This window comes from Lampris incognitus, chromosome 20 (assembly GCF_029633865.1).
Source record: "Lampris incognitus isolate fLamInc1 chromosome 20, fLamInc1.hap2, whole genome shotgun sequence".
Classification (NCBI taxonomy): domain Eukaryota; kingdom Metazoa; phylum Chordata; class Actinopteri; order Lampriformes; family Lampridae; genus Lampris; species Lampris incognitus.
Window position 1 is genome coordinate 16298505 of NC_079230.1, and position 16614 is coordinate 16315118.

Genomic DNA, 16614 nt, shown 5'->3' on the forward strand with positions numbered 1-16614 from the left:
CCGTGGCACCAGTGTGTCATGCTGCACCCAGACCGGCACAAATGCGCTGTACTCCAGGTGCACTTAGAAAACAAACCACCCAAATGCACTTGGCACTGGCCCACTTTTAAAGCATTGCTGTTGAAGCCGGCATCAGCGACACATGTTATTCCCATCGACAGCCATACTGTACCAATGTCAAACCTGACCCAGTATTGGTGCAGTGCAGCACTTGTGCCATGGAAGTTGGTTTCAGCTAGATCCACCCAGCGACTGTGGCGCAGTCCAGACTGACTTGGAACTGGCACCGGTCCACTTGGCTTGTGGAAGTGCCCCATGCTACAATATGGCACCCACGCAACGAGATAGACTTTCCTTAATGCTATGAGTCAGCACTTTTCCCCAGAGAGCGCTGCAGTATCTGCCACAGCTTATAGCTGCGTGGGAGTATTGGGAGTGGTGTTATTGGTAGGGGTGGGGGTGTGCAGACCAAGGGGGAACTCAGGGATGTGGAAAAGGAAAAGGCGACTGTTGTTTTTGGCACTGCCTTGCCATTATCATGAGGTGAAATACCGTCACATAGGTGTATATTGAAGTGGTGGCTGGTGTGTGCTATCTTTTCACAAGAGCAAGTGACTTTTTTTGTTGGTGGTGGTGTGGTTTTTTAACAAGATGGTGTCTTTGGTTTGTGATTATGATGTATTTGTTTACTTGGGTCCCCCTGAGCTTCCACACAGCCCCCCCTTTTTTTTCTGTAGTCAATAAGGGTTGTCAGGAAGCGCCGGGACGGTTTTCTCCGCTCTCGTCTGGCTCACTGTTTATTATTAGGATCCCTGTTCACTCCTTGTCAACTAGTCTTCCAAGGCCCCACAGTCAACACAATCCAAACAAACAAGTGTCAGGTGCATGTCATCTGCCCCACTGACATCCAGTTTGCCTTGTGATCCTTTGTACCCTGCAAGCTCAGTGCAGAATAACTTGAGCATAGGAAAGGATTTCATCTATGTACCCCCGTTGGCTCTAACTGGTTGGCCTTCAGTACATAAAATGCCTCCCACATGTGTGGCTATCTGGAGGAGAAAAAAGAAAAGATAAGTTGTTCCCAGCGTATTAGTCGTGCTCGATTATCACCATTTTCTGACCAGCATTTAGACTCGCAGATGCATGCCAGCCAGCCGCCATGCACTTCAGTTAATCTTTTTAGCAAACAAAGGCTTTAAAAAGGTAAGCGTTTTGGACCGGCATCGAGGGATAATTGATTAGTAAGAAAGTTAACGGTGCCAAAGAACAGAAACTTGCCTCTCATCAAAGCTTCATCCAGTCCCCCCCCCTTTTTTTTAATCAGTTATTCAGTGAGATGTGGCACTGTAGTTCTCATAGTATCAGTAAAGTTTTATCACTTGTGTCCAGAAAAGTCACTTGACTGCGGTTTACTTATTCTCTCTGTTGCTTTTACAGCGACTCCATAGAATAGTCCTAATTAACCAAAACAGCCCTAATGCGCCCGCTGATGTCATCAGTCACGTGGGCAGGGTTTACATTCAGAATCAAAGCCACCGTAATGAATTGCTTTGCTCTCAGCTCCTCTGCTGAGCTTGGAGCCAGTGAGCAGGTCCCATGATTGATGGCCAATCGAGCGGCTACATAAATCTAAAAAAGAGTGGGGGAGAGAGGCATCAGCAGGTCCTATCAATCTAGCAGTAGGGTTGCTAGATTAACCTAGACACCCCCCTTGAATGCAATGCACACACATACACAAACACACACACACACCAACCCCCAACCAATGCGTTCTGACTGCTTCCAAGTGGAGGGTGGTGGGCAGTGCACGCTTCTCATCAGAGGGGAGAAGGGTCGCTATGAGGCAATAACAACTGTCTCAGAAAAAAGCTCAGGTTCATTGGCCAGAAATAATAAAAAATAAAATGGGGGACAGCATAATGGCTGAGTCAGTGTAATCGTCAACTGAATGAGCTCAAGGATGGGAAACAATGAAGCTGAGGTCAGACTCGTCATACCACCCATCTCTCCTTCCTTCGAGACCACACAGATCAAGCTGTTTTGTTGTAATTGCTGGGTTTCTGTCATGTGACTTTTGGCCTGTGCGTAAAACACTTGGTGGTCAGCAAACAAAATGGCCGCAATCGATGCAGGACGCAATGCTGCCTTCTCCCGAGTATTACAGGAGTTTAGTCTCCTAAACTCCCATTACAGTGTTGATCAAAGATACCTCGATGAAATCCGAGTATGTGATGGAATAGACCCTTACACGTTGAAACCAAAAGATTTCTTGTTGGAAGCGCAGGATTATCCCTCTGTTGAGTCTCCAGATGTTTCTAACTACTTGGTTGTGCAAACGTCATTTTACTCAGCGAAATAAATGAAACGGCTTCAAGATCATGGAAGCATACAACTTCATCATTCTCCTCAAATAATTTACTCGGGCAGCCTAGGAAGAGCAATCATTCCACACTCGACATGGCAGCGAAAACGCACAGCCATGGTAACGGTACGTTTAACATGGAACTGTTGTCTAGCTACTTGTTTCTTCAAATTAGTGTTTAGAAATGAATTGATGGCTAAGACGTTTAGTGTGCAAACGCCAGTAACATTTTAAGTATTGGGATTTTTATTTTTATTTAAGTGTCCTTTATTAATCCCCTTGGGGAAAGTCAGTTACTGCAAATTAACCCATCCTAGCAGTGATCTGTGTAGCTAGGAGCAGTGGGCTGTCGCCTTCATACTGCGCCCGGGGACCAACTCCCGGTTCTTTTCCCATTGCCTTGGTCAGGGGCACAGACAGGAGTGTTAACCCTAACATGCATGTTTCTTTTGATGGTGGGGGAAACTGAAGCACCCAGAGAAAACCCACCGCAGACACGGGGGGAACATGCAAACTCCACACAGGGGACAACCTGGGATGACCCTCAAGATTGGACAACCCCAGGGTTCGAACCCAGGACACTCTTGCTGTGAGGTGACAGTGCTAACCACTGGGCCACTGTGCCGTCCAAGATTTACTGCTTGGACAAAAATCGCAAGTGTAGACATCGACACAAACACTTACAGACAATTTATGCAACTGTGCGCAACTGACCAAAAGCATGAATGTAAACTCTAGAAAATATAATAACAGCAATGAGATACTGTTCACAAAATGATCACTACAGATACGAGCGTGTTCTGACTTGGGTCCATTGACAGGTTTCTTAGCCACTGATTACGGCATCTTGAAGAAAAATCCTTAACTCGTTCACCGTTATGAACAACTACGTTTGGTACTCTGAAAAACATTTAGTTGCTATGTCGATTTGAACGAACCAAGGCACAGCACCTACAGTATTTTTTGTCTTCTGCTAACGTTTCTATCGCTAGCTCTTACTGGTATCATAGTTGGTTGACCACCAAGTGTTTTTTGAAAGCCCGGACGAAACGTTAAGTGACGTCACGTGAAACCCAGCAATAGCCCCTAGTGCCCCTTTCAAAGTGGGGAAGATGGATAAGCTGCCAGGAAGTCAGGTTGAAATGAAAACACTCCAACCGTGAATGTTGCAGTTTTATCACTGAGCTTTCTAAAGCATTTGGAGTGAATACATTGGATGGTGGGGATTTTAGAGAGTGAGGCGGGGAACTGGCAATTGCACAGCTTAAGTGGCCTCTGCTTTGTGTTAATGGATTGGGTTCTGCTGCATCTTTGGTGAATGTTTACAAAAGTAAACATCTGAATACCTCTTCATAATGGTTTTCAGGTCCAGGATGGAATTAATGAATACAGGTACCGATGATGTCTGTTAGGAAGCGGCGTTCCTCTCAATTTCTCTTCCCTCTCTAGGGTTATTGTTCAACAATGAGGATGGAAAGAGGAATCGTGATGAGAGAGGAAACAAATTAGAAAGAATGTCTGGTACCAAGCGGAAAGCAATAATATGGTCTGTAGTTCACTGTCAGGTTAAACTTGACGTGCATCGCTCCGCTGTGCCCTGTCTCCTGCGTGTTGTCATGCGATGATGAGTAGAGGCATTGGAGATAGCTGGTGTGAGGGGGAAGGAATATTTGGATAACACAATTGGCTCCCGGCCCTACCGCTGGAATAAATACCAGGATATAAGCCAAGGCAGTGATGATGTTTGTCCATCCTCTTCTTTCAGTGGCACAATGCAACGGCTGATACACTGAGATACCCGTCCATTGGCTGAATCACACAAGTCATGATAGATAGATGGAGCGATTCACATTTGAAGCTACCCTCAGTTGGTTTTCTTTTTTTTTTTTCTTCCAATGCTGCATACAAATTTATGAATGTGACAGAAATTTTTAAAAAATCATGGAAGAGGGAGAGCCAAGGTACAAAGCAAGCCTCATCCTTTTCTATTCTAGTTTGGTTGGAAAACCTTTTTGCAGGAAGTTAGGCGTATTCCCGAGCAGTTACTGACAGTGGCTCTATGTGAAAATCCCAGCTTTGAGCAATGGGAGTTGCAGTTGTCAGTGCCACTGTGAAAACTTTGAAATGACTGACGCAGCTTTGACAGATATTAAAAATCTATGTGAAAGGAAGGCACGCACCGGGACGAGCACCACGTTGGTTCCATACCGCTCATAGATGTCGACTCATTAACTATATCAGCTTGAGTTAAGTGGATTTGGGTTCAAGGCTATCTCAGTGGACATTTGGCAATAAGGTAGAGAGATGCATTTGACAGGTTGTTAGCCCATTATACGGTCCCTAAACACGTAATCACTCACACTATATTCGTACCTCCAGGCAGTTTAGAGTCTCCAGTTCATCTGACATGCACTTAACATGCATGGCTTTAGACTTGGAGGGAACAAGAGGAAAACCCACCCACGCCAACATGTAAAAAAACATGCAAACTCCACACGCAGTGGGAGGGGGGATGAGCCCGGATCCTCTTGTTGTCAACCAGCAGCGCGAACAATTAAGATTCCCTGGTACTCCCACTCGTACACAGCTGATATCACAGAGAGAGAGATAGGTAAATGAGGTGAACTGGGGGAGTAAAAAGCCTTTGGAGTGGAACGCTAAGCCGGTAGAACGTGATACCGGACAGCTTTCAACGATGGAGACTGTCATTCGGAGGAAGCCCCTGGGCAGGGCGGGGTGGGGATCTCCCCCTGATCTGCAGGTGGATTTAACAGCACTCCCCCTTAGCAGGGAAAACCGGCGTGAGCCCCCCTTCCTCCTCCTCCTTGTGAATTATTCACGAGCGGCCGACGCCTCGGCTCATCTGCGTTACCGTGGTAGCAGACTAGGCCCGGCGTTTTCCTCCAACTCAGTCAGAACAACAGAGACACGTAGTGGTTATCAAGGCCATGTTTTAATCAGCCGTATCTATAATTGCGTGTGCGCTTGTACTGATAACTCTTCGGGTGACCAACTCCAGTCACACTTGTTTGTACAGTGTGAGGAGATTTTGGGGGAAGTTGAATCAGAGCTTTGACTGGCGCTGAACTGATAGCTGGGTGAAGTTGTTTGTTTAAGCTAACGGCGAGTCTGTCTGCGTCTCTGCTCCTTTAAAGGGAATTAGATATGAAGGAGCATCGGCAGGGGACCTGACCTTCTCCCCCACTCCGCCTTTTTTCCCCCCCAGGCTCCCATGGCTGCATTCAATCAAGTGCCTCAACAATGTTTATGCAATATATGATGTTTATGCAGCGGTTGCCCACGCGTGCACTTGCTTTCAGGCACGCCGACACACTCCTCCTACCTCTCACTCTCTCTCTCGCTCTCAATGCACAATCACACATACACATAACCTTGGCCTGAGTCTAGTCAGAATAAAGCGCCGGCCTTCTTATCAGACTCATTTAGTGTACTTGAGTTTGCTTGATAACAGTTATAATAATGTTACTGTGTTCGTTCCAGCATGTTGACATTTCCCCGCCGGAAACATCACCGGCCGTGGTGGAGAAGGCGTGATAATCTGTGTATCGCTCTTGACAAACTTTAGGGAGTTCTTTGATCCCATAGTTACTGTGTAAGCATAGCTGTGCCTTCATTGCCTTCCTGTATAGCTACACACAAACACACACGCACGCACACACACACACACACACACACACACACACACACACACACACACACACACACACACACACATCAAGGCAAACCCCCGGTTACCAGGATGTATTTCTCCCTCGTCTACGTAGCGACAGGGCTCAGAGCGGCCCGTTGGCTGCTTGGCATGCCAGGTTTGATGACTTGCTATTCTCAACCTTTGCTCAGAGACACCCGGGCAGGAAAGTCCCCCACGATGACCCAGCCACGGTGTCGGCTTTCCCCCGGGATCTGGGCCACTCCGGCCGGGTAAGAGGGAGGTGGGGCTCCTATCTACAGTGTTTGGATATATTTATGTTTGGCAGGTTTTCTGTTTTCCCAGGTGGCCAAATTTACCCTGTGCCATAGTCGGAGGGGAAGGTCCTTGGTGTGAGGCCTAGGTCAAGATTGGGGAGGTGGTTTTGTACGTCAGTTGATCCATGGAGTGCACAATATAATAGTGAATTTTATATATATATATATATATATATATATATATATATATATATATATATATATATATATATATATATGTATACACACACACACACACACACACACACTCAAATATGAAGTGTTGAATACGATTGTGTTTGCAGGCAGTTCCAGATTTACAATTTTAATGATCTTATTTAGTTCTGCCTCACACAGTAAGAGCACTTATGAGTAATACACTGTGAAAAATATTTGGGCTGGAGAAAGGACTCTGGGGTGAAGCGGTTGGGTGTGTTGCACCCAGGCCCTTGAAAGGATCCTATGTTGGCCAAGTTTGGTTTCCAGTTGTCTGACCCTCTGTGCAGTTGTGGCTTTATTTCTTCAACCCAGTCTGCCATCTGCCATATGGATTTGCAGGAAGCATGAAGGAAGGGCAGACTGACCCTTTGACCTGAAGTGCTCCCATAGTCTTATTAAAAAAAAAACAAAAAAAAACACACACAGACATTTATGACTGTTTTTGACCTATTTTTGACTCTTGGAAATGCTGAAAGGACTGTCTGTGATACATCACATAGAATTACAGCCCAGTTTTTCACTTTGCCATTGTAAGTGTATCCTCCCCTGCCCACCTGCTGCTGAGTCTCACTCAAGGATAGCCATTAGTATCACATGATAAATACCACTAAATATGGCTGTCTTTAGGCCATCTCTTATGTCTTACACTAACGCTATTTGATTTAACCTGTGACCTACCGCTGGACCCACACTGGGGTATATTCAAGCGTGTCAAATGGCACGAACGGGTGAACTTTCCATCCATCCATTTTCCAAGCCACTTATCTGAAGTCAGGTCGCGGGATGCTGGGGCCTATCCCAGCAGTCACTGGGCGGCAGGCGGGGAGACACCCTGGACAGGCTACCAGGCCATCACAGGGCCGACACATTCACACCTAGGGACAACTTAGTATGGCTGATTCACCTGACCTACATGTCTTTGGACTGTGGGAGGAAACCGGAGCACCCGCAGGAAACCCACACAGACGCGGGGAGAACATGCAAACTCCACACAGAGAAACTCCACACCTGGGATGACCCCCAAGGTTGGACTACCCCGGGGCTCGAACCCAGGACCTTCTTGCTGTGGGTGAACTTTAGTGGTGATAATTACACAAGACAAGGCTGGGGTAGTTTGCATCAGCTGTTATGTATCATTTCACTTGCACTTTGTACCATGGTTTATGTTTTTGTTAGTCCAATGAAAATGGTTTGGTATTATATGGAAAACAGACTTGCGGTCGATGTGCGTTGTTCTTCAGTTTTGGCAGTCTTGTTGGTATGAATGGCAGTTGAAGCTTGAAGCCTGTCTGTTTTACGTCTGCGTCTTTCATTGCCATACTTTCCTGTCTCAATTTACTCTCTGTCCATTTCTCCTCTCTCCCCTCGCCAGAAATTGACGTTTTCGGGCTAAGTAATGAAAGGCAGTCAGCCTTGTGGAGCCCAGATGCTGAGCCAAGTCTTTCTGAGTTGTTATTCATGTTTCCAATTCTTTCAGTGACAGACACCTTTCACTGGCCGGGGGCGATAATCAATACGTAGAGGGAATGTTCCGGAGGGAGTAAAATAAGGGCATTGATTTTTAAAGGCCAGCGATGTAGAATAAGCAAACGGCACCCGTGGAATCTGACCGTTTTTTTCCACCAGATCCTGGTTATTGCCTCTGCATTTTAAGGCTCCTTTAATTTTCCATACAGATTTTGCTTTGTGCGTTATCACATTCCTTGTATTTTTATTTGTGTATTGTGTTGAATTTGAATTCATCTTTCAAGAATTGGGAGGAGACACATCGACGGCTTTTTTTTAGGATATTTTCCCCCTTTTCCCCTCAGTTGTACCCGGCCAATTACCCCATTCTTCCAAGTTGTCCCAGTTGCTACTCTGCCCCCTCTGCTGATCCAGGGAGGGCTGCAGACTGCCACATGCCTCCTCCGATACATGTGGAGTCTCCAGCCGCGTCTTTTCACCTGACAGTGAGGCGTTTCACCAGGGGGACCTAGCGCATGGGAGGATCACGCTATTCCCCACAGTCCCCCCCCCCCCCCAAAACAGGTGCCCTGACCGATCAGAGGAGGCGCTAGTGCAGCAACCAGGACACATACCCACATCCAGCTTCCCACCCGCAGACACGGCCAATTATATCTGTAGGGATGCCTGACCAAGCCGGAGGTAACACGGGGATTCGAACCGGCGATCCCCGTGTTGGGAGACAACAGAATAGACTGCCACGCCACCCGGACACCCCTTACATCAACATTTTTGCTCAGTATTTTCAGTTCAGTTGAGTTGAACTTAGTAACAGTGGAGCAGGTTTCTTTTGATAGTGTGATTTTTTTTTTTTTTTGCTCTCACTCACATTCACAGTACTGCAGTTTTGTCTGACTAATAAATTATTGCATACAAATATTTAGGAAATTAAGCTTAGTCCAAATAGATATGCACCCAAGGCACTGATCACTTATTAATATGGCATCTTTATGAATCAGCGTTTGTTCTATTGATCAACTGAAATACTTAAAAAGGATTTGACTTGTATCAGAGACATGCTCACATCAGAGAATGAGTAAACGGAAAAACTAAAAATAACAACAGCAAATTAAAGGCATTTGTTAGAAAGCAAAAGCATTTGCTTTTGTTTTATTTACTTATTCATGTAGTTATTTTTATTCCATTCCATTCAGGAAGTGTTACCAATTAGTGCCTTCTTGTCAATATGAAGGTTTTTTTTGTTTCATGTTTGTCCCAGAATCACTTTTTTCCTTTCATGAGATGTACGTTGTACGTTTTGAGAAATGTAGTCGCTAAATTACTTCTTGGCAACCTTCATTAGATTGCCTGAGTCTTGCATCTCCAGGGTAGCGTATGAATTTTGCAAGAGAAACTTTATTTATACATCACCTTAAATGCAGTTGTGCTTTCCGTTAGTATCATTCTCATAACACGCCGCATGACTCATAACAAAAAAGGGTTTGCTCACGAGGAGCGGATGCTGTTTAGGATCAGATTCCAGTGTGATTTATTTTGAAATGTTAGGCCTTTATCTGCTTTATTATCAATTTATTTTTTGTCATTTTATTTTTCTCCCCCTTTGCGTTCCCAGTCTTGGAGTGGCACATCCTCTTGATACAAATGGAGTCACTGGCTGGTTTTTTTTTTCCACCTGCCAGCTGCAAGTTTCTTTGGGGGGAAGCGGTAATGCATGTGGAGGCTCATGCTGTTTCCCCTCTGATCCCCCCCACAGATTTACAGACACCCCACAACCAATAGAAATCACCGTTTGCAATGGCAGGATGCATTAAACCCCCCGGCTGTCTACTGCCTACCCAGGGAGCATTGCCTGTTGCACCCCCTGCGATGCAACAACTGGGATTCGAACTGCAAAATGGTTCAAATGGTTAATTGTTATATATATATATATATATATATGTGTGTGTGTGTGTGTGTGTGTGTATACACATATATATGTATATACACATACACACACACACACACACACACACACACATATATATATATATATATATATATATAAAATCCAGTGATTCAAGAATCCCCTGTGTTACCTCCGGCTTGGTCAGGCAACCCTACAGACACAATTGGCCGTGTCTGCGGGTGGGAAGATGGATGTGGGTATGTGTTGTGGTTGCTGCACTAGCACCTCCTCTGGTCGGTCGGGGCGCCTGTTTCGGGGGAAGGGGGAACTGGGGGTAATAGCGTGATCCTCCCACACGCTATGTCCCCTTGGTGAAACTCCTCACTGTCAGGTGAAAAGACGCGGCTGGTGACTCCACATTTATCGGAGGAGGCATGTGGTAGTCTGCCGCCCTCCCCGGATCAGCAGAAGGGGTGGAGCAGTGACCGGGATGGTTCGGAAGAGTTGGGTAATTGGCCGGATACAATTGGGAGAAAATCCCCCCCCAAAAAATGGTGGCTGTAAAAAAACAAATACCAAATCAAAAAACATCCCTGAAATTCTAATTTAAGTTTTTGCGCTCGCTCGAGGTTGACAAACTTTGTATTCGATCAAAAGAAATCCGAAAAATTTCAATGGAAATGAATCTGCTGAGCAAAAAAACAATGAAACGTGAATTGAATTCAATCGCATGAGCAGCTGTTTCGCAGTCTTACCTGGTCCATCGTTCTTGTTGGTGTTAAAGTATAGACATAAGATGTTTGACACATAGGCCTATGTTCACAAGCTTTTAGTCACTTAAACGGAACTGGTGGAAACACACTTTAAGCCACATGATTTTTTGGGAACAGATATTCGCTTGAAATTTATTGAAAATGTGCATGGTAACATGACTACATGACTAATAAACATATTTCCCAGGTTCTTTGCTGATACTTGTGTGAGTGTTGTAGGGTTGATGATGTCTGCGTAGCTGGCATGTATGAATCTGTGCTGCAGCTTCTGAGAATAGTGTGCGGTGTATCAGTGTTCATTTGTATGTGTGTCGTTTCTGGTCAGTTTTTGGATGCTGTGACATTTTACTGTGTTGTGTTTCGAGTTGTGTGTGCAGTGTCTGTGTGCAACATGCGCTGGGTGGGAAAGGCTTTTCTCCCCGAGGGCAATAAACGATCTGAAATGAAAGTTTGCGACGTGCACAGTGGACTAAATAGGTTGTTGTCAAAACTAATATTCGATAATGTCTACAAATGAAATGTGCATAATTAAAAGGACATAATGCGGACAGGCTGTAGTGTCTCGCACTGAAAGCAGGTTCCAGGATACTCCAGCAGTGCCATCCTGATGGTGTCAGCAGGTACAAAGTGAACCTGTACACAATGTGCAGCCTCGTTTCTCTGAACTTGTGCTCAATATTATTGGGGACCGAATTTCAAAGAAGAAGCTATAGGAAATTGCAAATAGCCTCTGAGCTGAGCAGCGTTCAGTAACTTGATTAATTAACAGATGGTGTGTGTTTTTAATGGTCTGTTGCACTTCGCTGAACTCAAAGTCATGATTCCCAGCTGTAGTCCACAGTATGAGGAGCCTTCTGGAATACCACCCGGTTGAGTGGACTTCGAGCAGGAAGCCAAACCTGGTGACATTAAAGTTACTGAAGAGTGCCCCCTGCCCACCAAGCTGCCTTTTCATTTTGTGATTTTAGGGCTCGAACAATGTGTTGTTCCATCTCTTCTGCCACTCTTCCTGTTTGAGGTGTGTGACTAAATCCCACCTCTCTTGTCTCTCCGGTCGCAGCGGCGGTGCTGAAGTATGAGAACAATGTGATGAACATCCGACAGTTCAACTGCTCGCCCCACCCCTACTGGCTCCCCAACTTTATGGACGTATTCACCTGGTCCCTGCCCTTTGTTGGCGAAAAGGGTGAGCTTTTACACACACACACACACACACACACACACACACACACACACACACACACACACACACACACACACACACACACACACACACACACACACAATCAATAGCACAGTCTACAGTCGGGATGATTCGGTTGCTTGGATGAAATTAAATGGAATATTGAATCTAATTTTCTGGTGTGTGTGTACACATTTGTCCCAGAGATGCAAATAAAATATTTTTGTACCCAATCTCATCAGTCCTTTCAGATCTGTCGTGTCATCACTAAGGGTTTTTTGTCTTGTTTTTTTCTCAAGTCACTGAGATGCTGGTGAACGTATTGAGCATCTGCTCCAATGACGAGCTGACGACCGACGAGGAGCTGGATGGTAAGCATGCTGCCTTAGGATGCGGCCGCCCACAGCAACAGTGTTTGCTACTTTGATAAATGGTGCGGGTGCTGGCAATTCCCCACTGTATTTCACCTCAGGACCACTAGAGGGTGTCCACAGTCAATGATGCAGCCAACGATTCAGGCTTGCACTCTCTCTCTGTCTCTCTCTCTCTGTCTCTGTCGCTCTCTGTCTCTGTCTCTCTGTCTCTCCCCCCCCCCATCTGTCACACACACACACACACGCACATTCAGCTCGACGCTGTTCAATTTCAGACATTCCTCAGCATTATTTATCAGCCGAGGGCAGGACACAAATCCCGCGACTCCTTATCCCGACAATGACAGTTGAGTAAAAACGTCGAAGATTTGCCTCGCCTCACAGTCCATATTGCTCTACACTAACACATTGTTAGAAGTGGCCCGAGATGTTCTTGATAGTGCCCGAAAGATACCCCACCCCGGCATTTGTTTACCAAGTCACAGGCGTGTGCGTCAGTAAACTCAAAGACAGAGTGGGAAGGATCGGTGAGATCATTTCCTGTTTGGCAGGCGGGTGGAGGCCGGGGAACTTGCTGTCTCACTGTAGTGGAGCTGTACTGTGGAGCCAGATAGCTGGCTTAAAATATGAGTGCGCACACAAAACCCCTCAGATAATGCAGAATTCTTAACATCTCATCATTTTCCACTTTCGCTCACTTACTCACACTCTCTCTCTCTCCAGCTGCGCCTGCTTGATTATCCATTCTATTCACTTTCATCCTTCCTTTCTCCCCCCTTCTCTCTCTCTCTCTCTCTCTCTCTCTCTCTCTCTCCTGGGTCTTCCTCTTTCACACAGGGGATACACTTCCACTCATTTGACCTGTCACTGCACTTTGCCGTTTTAATTTTTCACTCATTATCCACTTTTCCTCATTTTCATTACCTCTAATACTCCCTTTTCCCTCTTCTCTTTATCTGTCGTTGTTTAAATATCGATTGTGTTGATATTTTCAAGCTCATTATCACTCATTTACAGTTTGTCTTTTCTCTCTCACACGTTTTAATTTCTACTCTCTCCCTTTCACACATGTGCTGTGACGTTGCCTCATCTAATGTCTCTTTTCTTTCTTTCTTTTGTGTTTTCCAGAAGTTTGTGTTCAACACATTGCTTTTCTTTACACTCCTCTGTTGTGCTTCTGCGCCCCCCATCTCTCTGCCTGCCCCCACCTTTTCGCCGCCTCCTCTGTCATTCAACAGCCATCCACTGATCTATCTTTTCTCTTCTCTTCTGGGGTGTTTCTTGAGAAGGACAGCTAATATATCCCCCCAAGAAAGGTACAAAGACCAGCCATGATGATGTGTGCGTCAAAAGATCTTTTTAATTCCCAATGCCTGCTCGCTGGTGACTAACTTCAGTTTTTTAAAGCATCCGCTAACATGTCGACTGATCGTGGCTATATTGATTTCTTTACTAAAGAGGTTTTAACAGTGTTGCACAACCTGCACTCTGATTTCTTCTTCCGGCTGCGGCTGTAGCTCAATCTGCCTTGTCGAAAGGGAAAAGCCAATGAGAAACACTTTCTAAACAGGAAGTTCCGTAAAATGTGGTGATGTCATATGCATCTCAGTTGAGAGCACAGACCATTAGATAGGCTCACTTTAACATTGCTCACTAAACGGGTTCAGGTGAGTCAAAGAGATAATGAAATTGATCTGTTTGTGCTGTCACGTCACATTGCATAAAGAGGTGCTTTTGTAGATACTTACATGAAATGTTCTCGCTGAGTGAAGTGTATAATGTTACTGAAAACCTTGAAAGAGCCAGAACCACTAAAATGGGCATGCATCTTTCTCATACGCCGCTCCTTAAAGTGATGGTTTGATCTGCCACATATGGATGTTAAAGGTGCTATATATGAGATAAAGAACATTGAGATACCAGCAAACTATTTGCTATGTAAAGAGATGGTGGCGTAATGGCGTGCTGAGCAGAGAATGAAGTCAACACTCCCTCTGTGTGCGTTGTAACCTGAGTTTCTCTGCTCTTCGTATTGGAAGCCTGTTCAGCCGCACGTGCATGTTAGTGCATGTGAGCTAGCTAGCGTTGACAAGATATCTACCTAGCTAATAATTATGTTACATGAGTTTAGGTCACTCAGGCAGATCGAAGAAATAGCTCCTTAGTGTAAAAATTTATATTCCGACCAATGAAACAATAGCCAATAGAAATAATAGGGGTGGCACGGTGGCGCAGTGGTTAGCGTGGTCACCTCACAGCAAGAAGGTCCTTTGTTCGAGCCCCAGGGTAGTCCACCCTTGGGGGTCGTCCCGGGTCGTTCTCTGTGTGAAGTTAGCATGTTCTCCCTGTGTCTGTGTGGGTTTCCTCCGGGCGCTCCGGTTTCCTCCCACATTCCAAAGACATGTAGGTCAGGTGAATCGGCTGCACAAAATTGTCCCTAGATTTGTGTGTGTGTGTGTGTGTGGGGGGGGGGCCTGTGATGGACTGGCGGCTTGTCCAGAGTGTCTCCCTGCCTGCTGCCCAATGACGGCTGGGATAGGCTCCAGCATCCCTGTGACCCTGAGTTAGAATAAGCCGTTTGGATAATGAATGAATAAATGAATGAATGATTGAAATGATAGCCAAGAACATGACAGCAGGAGGGAGGTTTGTTTTTGTTTGAGATGCTGGTGCTAAATGTCGTATATAGCACCTTTAATTTAGATTCGTGGTTGGTGGTTGATATCAATCATTAGTGGTTCTCGAAGAAGGGACATGAGAATGTTCTCTCATTGTTTTACCAGCCTATCTCTAAGCACTCATTTCATTTCCATCTCTCACAATCCCCCTCTCATTTTCCAGGCTGGTTCCCTAGAGCCATGCAGCTGTTATCTAGAAGAAGGGTCTCTTTCAACCAGCAAATAAATAAGATAAAATCCTATTGATGTCCCCATTCTGAAACACTCATTCACAGATTTAAAATGGATGCTGTCATCGACCTCACTGGAAAAAAAAAAGAAAGAAAGGCAAACCATCAAATGATGGCGCAAAGCCCCTTTTAAAAAGAGTTGATCAAACGTTTGAAAGAACCAGCTTGGATTATTTTAGATAAAATACAAAAGGCATGTATAAGTTATACGGTAACCATATATAACTGAATCTTAAGATATAGTAGCGACTTAGCCAAGTCAGGCCATCGAGACAGGCAGCATGAACGCACTCGATGCTGAGAGTTCCTCTGCCAGTTGCTTATGTGTGTTTGGTTTCAAAGCATTTTGTTTGGTTTGTACATTAAGCTACAATAACCAGATTGTGTTTTTGTCATGATCTGATTTTGGTTTAATGCACACCTTTTGGCAAAAAAAAGTATCTAATCAAGTTATAGTATATTTGCCTAGCTGTAGAAATTTTTTTTTGAGATACTCCCAAAATCAATTGATGAGTTAATATAGTTAATATAGACACCTGCACAGTATACGCCATGCTCACTAGACAACACTGCCACTGACGTGGCCTGACGTGTGCCTGTTTATGTGCATGCATGCGTGCAACTTTGTGTATGACCTTGTCTTCACTTTCAACCCACCCAGGTGCAACAGCCTCTGCCCGTAAGGAGGTCATCCGTAACAAGATCCGCGCCATCGGCAAGATGGCCAGGGTGTTCTCTGTGCTCAGGTAATGAACTGCGTAAACCTTTTCAGGTAAAAGCTGAATAATAAGATTATGAAGACTGATGAAGAATATAATAGAATAATGAAGAAGAATGTAATGAAACGAAGGGGCGGCGCGGTGGCTAGTGCGGTCGCCTCACAGCAAGAAGGTCCTGGGTTCGAGCCCCGGGGTAGTCCAACCTTGGCAGTCGTCCTGGGTTGTCCTCTGTGTGGAGTTTGCATGTTCTCCCCGTGTCTGCGTGGGTTTCCTCCGGGGGCTCCGGTTTCCTCCCACAGTCCAAAGACATGTAGGTCAGGTGAACTGGCCATACTAAATTGTCCCTAGGTGTGAATGTGTGTGTGTTTGTCAGCCCTGTGATGGCCTGGCGGCCTGTCCAGGGTGTTTCCCCGCCTGCCACCCAATGCCTGCTGGGATAGGCTCCAGCATCCCCGTGACTCCAATTGGGATAAGTGGCTTGGATAGTGGGTAGATGGATGAAATGAGCAATGACAACAGAAACTAACAGAGTGTGAAAGTAAAAGGCAAAATATGGTGAAAATAATCAGAAATGAATAAAAATATTATTGGAGGTATGGACAGGACATTTGCAAAATGGGTTTTTAAGATTTCAAAAGATATTTCTGTTGAAATTTTACGCTTTCTTGTGTGTGTGTGTGTGTGTGTGTGTGTGTGTGTGTGTGTGTGTGTGTGTGTGTGTGTGTGTGTGTGTGTGTGTGTGTGTGTGTGTGTGTGTG

The 16614-nt window shown here is 45.3% G+C and overlaps 1 protein-coding gene across 1 annotated transcript in view; it reads left to right on the top strand.

Moving 5' to 3' along the window:
• The window catches only part of LOC130130927 (protein phosphatase 3 catalytic subunit alpha), a 97359-nt gene that overhangs the window by 70410 nt on the left and 10335 nt on the right, over positions 1-16614 (top strand). Inside the window, exons 9-11 of the mRNA XM_056300793.1 lie at positions 11733-11858; positions 12155-12226; positions 15799-15883. Of these exons, the coding sequence (XP_056156768.1) occupies positions 11733-11858; positions 12155-12226; positions 15799-15883 (283 nt within the window). The remainder of the gene's footprint in view (positions 1-11732; positions 11859-12154; positions 12227-15798; positions 15884-16614) is intronic.